This window comes from Nyctereutes procyonoides, unplaced genomic scaffold (assembly GCF_905146905.1).
Source record: "Nyctereutes procyonoides isolate TBG_1078 unplaced genomic scaffold, NYPRO_anot_genome, whole genome shotgun sequence".
NCBI lineage: Eukaryota > Metazoa > Chordata > Mammalia > Carnivora > Canidae > Nyctereutes > Nyctereutes procyonoides.
In genome coordinates this window covers 61,269,276-61,281,608 of record NW_026575133.1, presented here as the reverse complement: position 1 = coordinate 61,281,608, position 12,333 = coordinate 61,269,276, and the positions used below count along the sequence as shown (strand labels likewise).

The following is a 12,333-nucleotide window of genomic DNA, read 5'->3' as shown; positions in this document are numbered from 1 at the left end:
TCTTGGGTGGCTCAGCAGTTAAGCATCCGCCTTCAGCTCAGGACGTGATTCAGGGTCCCAGGATCGAGTCCCACATTGGGCTCCCTGCATAGAGCCTGCTTCTCCCTCTGCCTGTGTCTTTGCCTCTCTTTTTCTGTGTCTCTCATGAATAAATAAATAAAATCCTAAAAAAAAAAAGAATTTGTAGGCAAATTTTGTAGTGATTACTAGGCTACATGAAAACTTGTGGGTTTTTTTTTTTCACATCAATTTAACATACCAGCCTTCTATTTGTTTATCATGTATAATTCTCTTAAGCTCAATTTTGTACATTTATAAAAATTATTTTTAGGACCTACCAAATAATACTAGCCTCTGGTAAGGCCACCTCTGGTTCATCTTTCTGTAAACTTCAGCAGTGATCATTGAAGAACATCTCTGTTAATCTCAAATTTTAAGAGATAGATTGATTAATTGATAATAAAAATCTCTAAGTTAAATTCTGTTGGAGACATAAACATAATGAACTAAAGTTATACCAGAATATTAAGAGTTGCATGTTAAACATGGATTATTTGCCAGGAACACTCCTCTCAACTAGCTTAAACTAAAAAAAAAAAAAAAAAAAAAAAGGTGGAAGTTGTGAGGTCGCAAGCAATTAATTGAAAAGATATAGGAGTATCTTCTGGAACCTAAGGTCAGGAAGTATACTTGACTGAACCAGGAAATGAAAAGTCGTATGTTCTTTCTGCGGTTCATAGACTCTCATTTCTACTTCTCTCTCTCTGTTTATCCATGAAAGTAGCTGCCCAGCCCTTGCCTCACAAGATCATTCAAGAGTTTAATGGAAATCAACTAGAATCTCAGGAGCTCAGAGTTCAGGAAGGGGGCCTTTGGGCCAGCTTGAGCAAGTGTTCACTGCTAGGCCATCCAGCTAGCCAGGATGACTTCTATTACTATTATTGAGGGAGACTCTTAGACAAATGCACCTGGGCATTGTGAGTGATGGGCAGCTTTCAGAAAAGCAGGTGACATTCCAGGCATGTTTCCCCAGTGGTGTCTGCCAAAGATAACCAAGGAAAAATCATTTAAAAAATCTGTTTGGAGTAAAATTTCTTAAAAAGCAGAGTAGGCAGATTATCAGGGCATATTATGTGGTTTTACATGAGAAAAAATAGACGTGTGTGTGTGTGTGTGTGCATACTCTTGTTTCTTTCTTAGATACAGGAGTGATCTCCATATTGAAAGTTTGATAACACCACGCTAAAGAGGGAATTAAATTCCAAATATAATGAGCATGGGAAAGGAAGCACCTGAATACGTTAAATTGTTGAGGTTTTTAAAGCCTTTTATGAGTCACCTAGGTGGCTCATTTGGTTAAGTGTCCAACTCTTGATTTTGCCTCGAGTCATGATCTCAAGGGTCATGAGATCAAGCCCCATGTTGGACTCTGCGCTCAGCAGGGAGTCAGCTTGAGATTTTCTCTGCCTCTCCCTCTGCCCCTCCCCTCACTCAGATGTTCACTCTTTCTAAATAAATAAATTTGTAAACAAATAAATAAAGCCTCTTATAGCCTCTTATAGGTACTGAGGAACTTAGCAGATAAGTTTGAGAGGAAGTGCTGTCAATAATACAGAGGCATTGTGAAAAAGAGAGATTGTAGAAAGCTGGAGGTGGAAAAGTATTGCCTTACATTTATCAAAGAGGAGAAAGAAATTTTGGTTTTGGAAACTTGACACTGATGTACTTCTGTTAAGATCCTAGGAGAAATCACTTATGCATACTTAAAAAAGTAACCTTCACTAGGTACCAGCTTGGGTCTATGAAAAGGAGTCTAAATAGTAATTGTATCTAAAAAAAAAAAATGAGTTTACACTAGTGGACCAGGAGATGGTGGGATACCTAATTCATACTGATTTAGCCAGATATCTGAGTAAAGTTTTCAGATCCCTGTGGAACTAGGTAAAGAAATGTAGTCTGATAGTGCAGTTAGATGAATTTGAAGAGTGGAGTGATAGCAGCCTCTCAAGGATTACACATACCTTTCAAGCACTATATTTCATCTTCTCATATTCATCCATATTAGATTCATCCAAACATTAGATACAGAGATAGAAATTCTACTAATCCAATTTTCAACATAGAAAACGAAGAGAGATGGTTATATACACCAATTGACAAAATCATCAAAGAGAGCAGAACCTGCTGGAGCACGCACCCAACCCAAAAATGTAAAATGCAGTTAAGTGTAAACAAGGTATTTTATGTTGAGTTCAACTGCAGAAACACAGAATGGAAAACAGTAGGCTTAACGGCTTCTCCCCTTAATTAGGGGAGAAAAGTTGTTGGGGTTTGCGAACTAACAGTATGATATGGTTGTAGAACATATACCCAGTGCAAATATAATTTTCAATTGTATTTGTAAAGGAATTGTATCCAAATTAAGGGTTGTAATATTGCACCTTTATGTTGACAAGTCTACGTCTGGATTATAGCAAGCTCTTCTGGGAAAGACATTGACAGAAAGGAGCCATATCCAGAGAATGGTGATCAGGAAATATAATTTATTAATTTCTTTGATGCCTAGGTTCTTTATTTCAGTATGTGTAGTGAACTGTAAGGAATAAAGTCTACCATAGTATGTTCTCAAGGAGCTTATTTCATGTCATTCCAAGCAGAGTGCATAGAACCTAAATACTTGGGTAAAATCCACTCCTCCCAGTCTGTTGAGCTTGAGTGATTTGGCTTCACAGTGATAATTCTTTCATTGAAAATGTATATTGGGGATCCCTGGGTGGCGCAGTGGTTTAGTGCCTGCCTTTGGCCCAGGGCACGATCCTGGAGACCCGGGATCGAATCCCACGTCAGGCTCCCGGTGCATGGAGCCTGCTTCTCCCTCTGCCTATGTCTCTGCCTGCCTCTCTCTCTCTCTCTCTCTCTCTCTCTCTCTCTCTCTCTCTCTCTGTGACTATCATAAATAAATAAAAATTTAAAAAAATGAAAATGTATATTGGTTTCTGAATGCTAAGTTAAATTTTATATTCTACATTACTAATTTATTCAGCCATTGGGTGTCAGCGCTGTTTCATGTAAATCATAAGCAATTTTCTACTTCTATCATGGGGATGAGCAAAAAAGGTTTTAGATGGAGACAGGAAAGGTTCCTAATTTATTTAAAAGTAAAAGTAGATAGTTTAAAAAAAAAAGTATTCCCCAAATTGAGGATTTGTTTCCTATGCCAAAAAAAAAGTGTGTGTATGCATGTACACACACTGCCGTAGATTAATGACTGTATATATGGATTGCAGGGGTTTACAGCCTAAAAATGTTATGTTTTTCATAGCCTGCTGAATTAGATATTATTTATTGATAAAATCTAAATACAAGAGACCATATATCAAGCTACAGATCTTAAAAACATAGCTGGTACAGAGAGAATACAAGTAAGTTTTACACATGCATTTCATTTTTGGTTTTGAAATCTACTTCTGTAAATTATGGAAAAGTCACCGTGAGAATTTTTATTCCCATCCTTTCTTCTAACGCCCAGCACCTGGCCCACATAGCCACCACGAAAATACTGTTAAATGACTAAGAATAACTAGAGCTTTATTAAAGCTATTAAACTAGCTTTAATCATTGCAAACCTGTAATCTGAATGTGAATATTTGTGACCTTGATTTGTCCTTGACGCTAGAGGATTTATAAGCTCTCTTGGAAAATGAAGTGCCAGAGAGCAGAAATTAGAAGTCTGTAATAAAACCCATTCATTTAAATGTGGCAGTCTTGTTTCAGCTGGCCTTCCTCATTAGAACTTATAAATTCTACACTAGTAAAGTGAGAGAAATGATGCAAAATAGGGGGTTTTACCTCAATACCATGGGTCCTTCTTTCAATGCTAAGGCTTTTGTATATTATGAGTTCTGTTTCTGTGTGTTTCACCCAATGGCTTCATGTAACAATGGAAAATCAGAGAACCTTCCCAAGAGCTAAACTTTCTTGCGAGCCTACATTCAGGCTGATGGTGGCCAACGAAAGCTAGTCATTTAAGGAGACCCAATCTGCATTGGTTTAAAGGTCTCCTTTGGGCCAGTGTCCAAGCAGCCTAAAGTTCAAACTCCCTCTCTGAGCTGTTTCTTCTCCATGGTGTCTGGTCTTTTCTCTTTCTTCTGTAGCATCCTGGTGATAGAAAGGTCTTGCCTTCTTGAGATGTTGTGGGCAGTAATGGGCTTGTTACCCCCCACCTCTGCTGCTGCTTCCCGTCTTCCCAGGAGTGCTGACCTCTTTTCATTTGCTGCTGAAGGGGAACCCCTGCTGCAGTGATTTCTGGTCACTTCTGCTGCCCTTGGGACAGATGGTCCCTTCTCATGCCTGCCCACTCCGGGGACTCACCTCTACTTTGGCTTTCACTGGTACTGTGGATCCTCTGAACCCTGAGGGCCAGTCCTTGGCTTAAGCCTTCTACCCCGTAGCTTTGCTGCGTATCATCTTACCCCTTACCATGGTGACTCCTGGCAGGCCCCTAGATCTTAACACTCAGCTACCTTCTCTGTTCGCCCTGAAGCCATGTGGAAATTCCAGGTACTCTGGTTCCATCCTAGAGCCAAGGGAGACTGCAAAGAAGAGGTGGGAAAGGGAATTGTCTTTAACCCTCTCTGCCTAAATACCCCTTAACATTATTTCTGTTCTGTGCTACAGCCACACCTGTTGCTCAAGTTCAGAATTGGAGGCCAGGTGCATGTCCTTTCCTCCATCTGCTTTATTCCCATCTTGTTCCCTGTAGATTTTCTACCCTTCCCCATTAGAAATGCTTTTCCTTCTCCTTTCTGTGTCCCCTCCTCCCCTACCATATGAACTTGTTCTTGAGGGTGCCTCAAAATAAAAGGGTTGTAGTATGGACAGTGAACATTACTGAGAAAAGAGAATACATCAAGAAATCTTCCAAAAATATCCCCAGAGCAATTCAATAAATATTTATGGAGCAGCTATTATGTGCTGGATTATGGTGAGCAAAATAGATGAGACTCCTATCCTTAATGAGCACACAGCCTTGAGCATTTTATAGGAAAGATGTCTACGCAAAGGCATAGAGATATATGCATAAGGATGAGCATTGTAACATTATTTTTAGAGTCCAGTGAAATGCCCATTGATAAGGAAATGGTTAAGTAAATTATGGACCAGCCATACTATGGAATATTATGCAATGGTGAAAAAGAATTAGATAATAAGATAAATCTGTACATATTCACATAGAAGAAGAATTTATACATACTAATCTGGATATATGTTGTCTATATATATACACACATGTGTCTGCGTGGGTATAAGAGTATTTTAAAAATTCATAGCCAACTATTAATCATGATTTCTCTTAGGAGGTGAGATTTGACGTAGATGGAAAGAGGGAAAGGAGGGAACTTTCACCTTAATAAACCCCTATGTTGTATTTTGATTTTGTAATTATTTAGACAGACAGGAAAAATAAACACTGAGAGTTGTTACTGGCACACAATCCAATTTACATCTTTGGAGGTTTTTTGTTTTTTTTAAAGATTTTATTTATTTATTCATGAGAGACACGGACAGAGAGAGAGAGAGAGGCAGAAACACAGGCAGAGGGAGAAGCAGGCTCCATACAGGGAACCTGATGTGGGGACTCAATCCCAGGACTCCAGGATCACGCCTGGAGCCAAAGGCAGACAGACGCTCAACCACTGAGCCACCCAGGTGTCCCTCTTTGGAGTTATTTCCAAACTGTACATAGGTAAGAGGGGATGAAAGGGTGAGATAACACACTCTACTCCAGCTCACTCGTCCCCTGTCCTGTGGAAGAAGGCAAGGTAGTGTACTCAGACCTTTAAACTGTCTGCACATGCAGAGTTCGTAGGACAGTGATGATGTCCCCCCATGCACACTGTCCCCTGGGTGCACTCTACCTTCCCCCTGTCCCCCGCCCCTTCAGTCCCTCTGTGTTTTCAGCTCCTTTATCTCCCATTCAAAGTCCCTGTCTGCTTGTTTTCCCAAGTTTGTCTTTTTTTTTTTTTTTAAGATTTTATTTATTTTAGAGAGGGAGAGAGAGCAAACGCGAGAAGGGGGAGGAGTAGAGGGAGAGGGAGAGAGATTCTGAAGCCGACTCTTCTCTGAGCACGGAGTCCCATGTGGGGCTCAATGCTACAACCCTGAGATCACCACCTGAGTCGAAATCAAAAGCCAGACGCTTAATTGACTAAGACATCTAGGCATCTCCCAAGCTGTTTTGCCTTAGAAAACAGTAAGTCCCAAATGTCCTCCCATGTTTTTTTTTTTATTAATACTTTATTTATTTAAAGGTTTTATTTATTCATGATAGACATAGAGAGAGAGAGAGAGAGAGAGAGAGAGAGGCGGAGACACAGGCAGAGGGAGAAGCAGGCTCCATGCAAGGAGCCTGATGCGGGACTCGATCCTGGGACTGCAGGATCGTGCCCTGAGCCAACGGCAGGCGCCAAACCGCTAAGCCACCGAGGGATCCCCGTCCTTCCATGTTTTAAATATTTTCACCAAGTGTGGTGTGTTATAAATCAAAATTGCTATCATGCAATCCAGTTCTGCTGCTATAAGACCAATGGTTAGAGAAAAAAAGGTTGCCTGAGCCTCCATCATGGTTAGAGTTTGTTTTGGGGGACTATTATCCTTACCCATCTAACACTATACTATCTGCCTGGGCTGGTTTCTCTCCAGAAACACTAATCACATCTTTCAAGATATGTATTCCCCCCACTACTGTATTTTTTTTTAAAGATTTTTTATCTGTTTATTCATGAGAGACACAGAGAGAGAGACAGAGACAGAGACACAGGCAGAGGGAGAAGCAGGCTTTATTCAGGGAGCCCAATGTGGTACTCGATCCTGGGACTCCAGGATCACGCCCTGGGCTGAAAGCAGGCCCTAAACTACTGAGCCACCCAGGTGTCCCTGTACTTTTTAACTTGTTATTCTGAAAGAGCATTTGGCCCATCTCAACTTTGGGTTACACTAGAAAGTGCTCTTGGTTTAACTGTTACTAGAGGGAGCCATACCTCACCACTCCTTCCCCCATTACTGGGGCCATTTCCTGACTGCCAGGGGCAGGGAAGGAGGGCTTCCATCACATAACAGTATACTTCATGGGTGCCTTGTATGGAAATGATCATCAGCTTCATCATCAATTCTTAGATCTTAGATCAGTTCTTAGCCATTCATACATAGGTATAGCTAGTATTTTTTCATTTGTTTTATGTTTAACAAGATTTCTTATAAATTCAAGATAGTCTAGGTTTATTGCCTGCCTGTAGGCAAATCATTTCTCTTTGAGCCTCAGTCCCCTCGTCTGTAAAATGGGGACATTAATAGGATGAACCTCATAGTGATGTTCAGAGATTAAATAAGTTAATAAAGTAAAGCATTTAGAACAGTGCCTGACACATAATAAGTACATGATGTTATTTGTTATACTGCAAATGCCTTTCTTTATAACTTTTCCTCTTTAACTTATGTTTATTTTTCACATTTTAATTAATTATAGTATAAGTATAGATCTTCCAAGTTCTTACAATATCTGCATCATATGCACATGAATCATTCTTGTGCTTTCATCTTTTCCTCCCCCCTCTCTCCCCACTTCTTGAGGCCCAGTACTTCTTTTTTTTTTTTTTTTCATCATCTTTCTAGTCTCACCCTCAAATCACTGGCTCTACGAGCCCTTCCTGACCACATGTCTTGAGGCTAGGTGAGGTCCACCTGTCATATGCACCTTGGTTTTTGCACTAACACACTCAGGGAAAGTATAGATATTTAGTTTGTGTCTTGATTCCCCTGTAAGACCATGGCTTGCTAAGGGCAGAGACTGTGCTGACCCCTTCAATGCTATAGCTGTAGCGCCTAACCTAGAGCATGGCATAAATAGGTAACTAATACTCATTTAATGAGAAAATGCACATATAGGAAATAAGACTTAAATGGATTACTAGATTCAGTCTGCATTTCTACAGAAACCACTAAGAACAAAAACATTTAGAACAATTTTTGAGAGGAAAATAAACACCTGGACAAAAGACTGTTTCCAACTATATCAGGTCAGGTCCTATTTATTTAATGATTATTATTCTAAATGCTGCTATAGATTATCAAGCTGATATGTTAATTACTGCTTTTATGGCTTTAATATTGAGAACAAGATTATTTGCTATTTACTTCAAGAAAAGCTTTGGGGTTAAGAAACAAACAGAAATATAAATGTGCATGAATACACACACACACACACACACACACATATATCTGAGGACATTTTAAAGTAGATATTTTGTGAAACTCACTGAACCTTCCCTGGCTCCTTGAGTATTTATCAGGCCTCGTTTTGAGTTTCCTTTCAATCAGAAAAAGGCTTCTGGCAACTTTATTCCTACTACAGTTGTTTCAAATAATTTTGTATAAAATAGCTAAGTATTCTTTAGCTAATCAACTAACATTACTAGAACCTTTAAAATTCATTCAATAGTTAAATTCTTTCATGTCTGCTGCATTGCTACTGGTCAGCCTATTTAATTTTTTTTTTTCTGAATGTTTTAGCCACGTTAGAACAGAACAGCTTTCAAACACAGCTACATAGTGGTTTGTACACAGCAAGTGAAATAAATCTTTTGCACTAGAAAGTCAAGCTTTAAAAAAGAAAATAAACTGAGATCTAAGTCCTGGGGGAAAGAACCCAACCCAACCATGATAGCTGTAAATAATATCTGAAGCATCCCCAGCTGGGAAGCATATATTCAGAAATTAATTCTCTTTATCTGCACAGCAAGTGCCAGTTGGTTAGGAAGGAACTCTGAGTCACTGCATCTCATAGCAGCTTCTCTCTTCTGTTTTGTGTTTCTGTTAAGATATAAAAGGTTGTATTTCATTCACTTAACGTTGGTTAAGTCAATAATATTTAATCCAAACAGAAAACATAATCACAGTAAGCTTGAAACCACGCATTATAGATTACCTCTAAATATATACGGTGAAATTTTCCTTTTGCAGATGCAAGTATTGGCATTATGATGAAAACCTGCTGACTTCCAGTGTTGTCATCGTCTTCCATAACGAAGGATGGTCAACCCTCATGAGAACAGTCCACAGTGTAATTAAAAGGACTCCGAGGAAATATTTAGCAGAAATTGTGTTAATTGATGATTTCAGTAATAAAGGTAATGGCTATGGAAAATTGCCATTTTGTCTATGAAAAAGTTAATTATGAACAATTACAGAATGTAATTTTAAAACAATTAGCCTTTAAAAATTAATAATTAGCATCTATTGATAGCATCTGTTATCAGAAGTTGGCACTGTGCCAAGCATTGTATATGAATTATTTCGTTTAATTCTAAAACAGTCCTTGAGACTGGTGTTGATATTATCTTTATTTTACACCTGAGGCTCAGAGATGTTAAATAACTCGCCAAACATCACAGAGTAAGTAGTTAACAGATGGATCCAAATCTAGAGGCTCATAAATCTGTGTATTTAACTACCATCTTACACTATGTCATTCTTTGCGCCTTGGATTTTGCAAAAATTTGGTCATGGAGATAATTTATTGAAAGACCAAAAAAATGCAATTGTCTTTATAGTGTAATACCACCCGATGGTCCATCTACGGTTGTCAACTGAAATCCATATACCTATTTAATAGCCCATATTTTGCCCTTCAATAATGATGCAAATACTGAATTTGACCAGAAACTGAGGACCATTGTTATTTATAATAGAAAGTACCTACTAAAGCTTATTTTGTTCTATATTTTATTTAATATGTTGAATAAAAGGAAATTGTGTTGTATTTTTTTTTCTCTTTAAGGAGTCAGCTGTTATAACATTTAGAGAGGTATTGGTTAGTCTTGGTTCAACTTGGCAAGAAAGAGATTGAGCAGTGGTTTTCCAGATAAGTGGGTTTTTTAAATTAACATTTTTTTTCTTTAAGTAAATCCATTATTGTAAGCTGAATATATCTTCTTAATGGCACAAGTATTAGAAGATAGATAATCCTACAGTTCAGTCCCCAAATCAGCATGCTAAGTTAAAAATGCAGTTATGCTGCTGACACCCAGATGTGGATGTTTCCTAACTCCTTTTTGTTTGTCATAAAAAACTGAACTGAATTCTTTGAAAATTGACCAAAGAGCTCAGGCTACTCAATAACAACAGGATATTTGCTTTTTTGGCAAATAAGTTTTGCAGAGAATTTTTGTGTAAGAATAGTGATACCACTGAATATACATGCTAGAGATGAAGACAGAACATGAGTAGCATGAAAATACCATTTAGAACAGCTTTACAAAAGCTTTCTCCAAAACTTAATTTGTAACTCTTGAGGTCTAGATAAACCTCTGCTGTTTTGGCAAGGATGTGACTAGAATCTTGATCTCCGTGCTAACATATGTTAGTAAAAAATAGCAATATGGCCTGTTTTTTTTTTTTTCATCATCTTTGAACAACTAATCACTTTTTTCAAATAATCACTTTTAATTATGGTAAAGAACATAAACTTTAAACTTTTTAGTCCTATCAAATGCCCTTTAACTCAGACATCTTACTTTGGTTGTAATTTTCTGTGACAGGAGTGTTTTAATTAAGAATACTATTCCTGGGCAGCCCCAGTGGCTCAGCAGTTCAGTGCTGCCTTTAGCCAAGGGCCTGATCCTGCAGACCTGGGATCGAGTCCCATGTCGGGTTTCCCTGCATGGAGCCTGCTTCTCCTTCTGCCTGTGTCTCTGCCTCTCTCTGTGTGTCTCTCATGAATAAATAAATAAAATCTTTAAAAAAAAAAAAAGTACTATTCCTGGGGTGCTTGGGTGGCTCAGGGTCCTGGGATTGAGCCCTTCATCGGGCTCCCTGCTTATCAGGAAGCCTGCTTCTCCCTCTGCCTGCTTGTGCTCTCTCTCTCTCCCTCTCTTTCCCTCTCTCCCTCTCTCCGTCTCCCTCCCCCTCTTTGTCAAATCAATAAATAAAATCTTAAAAAAATATTCCTGTCTCAAGATAAATATTTGAAAATATGTTTTAAAGTGATACTGTTGATACCAACTATATTTGAGATTTAGGAAACTTACATCTACAAAAACAACTGAGAAATCTCATGTATGTGATTATGCTGTTTTTAAGAAGCCCTATGTTATTAATGCAAGTAGGAGCTTAGTATGTCCTTAAAAGAAAAAAAAAAACAACTAATGATACATTAAAATGTGCTTCCCATCCTAAAATAACTGCTTGGCTTCAGAAAAGGAGAACAAAATTTTGGACCTGTTTTTGTCCATCTTTCATTTTTTTGTGATCAATGTTCCTGTTGCTCCAAACCTCTAATATTCAGCCTTTTAACACATTTTAATATACTAATCAAGTGCAAGGCCCACTCAACTTACAGAGCTCAGAGAGGCATGTGTTGGGGCTACCCATGAATAGAAGAACAGAAAGTCTTTAACTTTCCCAATTTCAAAACCACCTTAAGATATGTCAGTCCTGTCCTGTGAGTGAAAACTTGGTTTGTTTTTTCCCCAGTATATTCAGAAATTGAAAATTTGAGTTGTAATTTTTCTTTTAATGACAAAATACTAATATAAAAACTTGCAAAGGAGCTCGCTGCTCCCAATATTTGGGTTTCTGGAAAATACAGTTTTCTCTCTAAACAAAGTGTGGGAAACAGAGCACACTCCTCCATGCCTATCATCAGCCAGCGGAGGCTAAGTGGGACCAAGGGAAAATAGGACTCCACGCTCTCAGTGTATGCAGTTCTCCGGTTTATACTATGTGTTTTCTGTGGCTGAGCCCCGGCTCTGCCCCACATCTTCATTGCAGGGCAGCCCAATCTCCTACATTGCTGGCTTTGTGCAGAGGAAGAGGTAATGGTGAAACACCAGTGGGATTTTAACACTGCTGCTCCCAAGTGCCTCATGTCATTTTGTCCTGTCATTGACCAGGGCAAGGCACATGGTCTAGCCTGCCCTCATGGGGTTGGAGTGAAGAATTATTCTCCAGGGAGGGGCGAATATTTTGAACATTATTAGAGTCGACCACAGTGTGAGATCCCAAAGAAGCCAGAAGTCATTTGATCAACCAATAAATCTTTTAGACCACATGAACTAAGAATCTGAATTTGAAGAACAGGCCATCAACTCATTTCTGGCCATAACAATTTATTTTAGATTTATTTAGATTGCATAGCCAAAAGAGCACTGAGATACTATTCAGAAGGGCCTTTTAAAAAGTAATTTAGGATTGGGGCACCTGGGTGCCTCGGTTGAGCATCTGACTCTTGATTTTGGCTCAGGTCATGATCTCAGGGTTGTGAAATCAAGCCCCACA

The 12,333-nt window shown here is 38.8% G+C and overlaps 1 protein-coding gene across 2 annotated transcripts in view; it reads left to right on the top strand.

The window, feature by feature from the left end:
- Positions 1-12,333, top strand: part of GALNT7 (polypeptide N-acetylgalactosaminyltransferase 7) — a 137,746-nt gene that overhangs the window by 99,298 nt on the left and 26,115 nt on the right. For both annotated transcript variants that reach the window (XM_055300279.1, XM_055300278.1), the window contains exon 3: positions 9,019-9,185. In XM_055300279.1, coding sequence (XP_055156254.1) covers positions 9,019-9,185 — 167 coding nt within the window. The remainder of the gene's footprint in view (positions 1-9,018; positions 9,186-12,333) is intronic.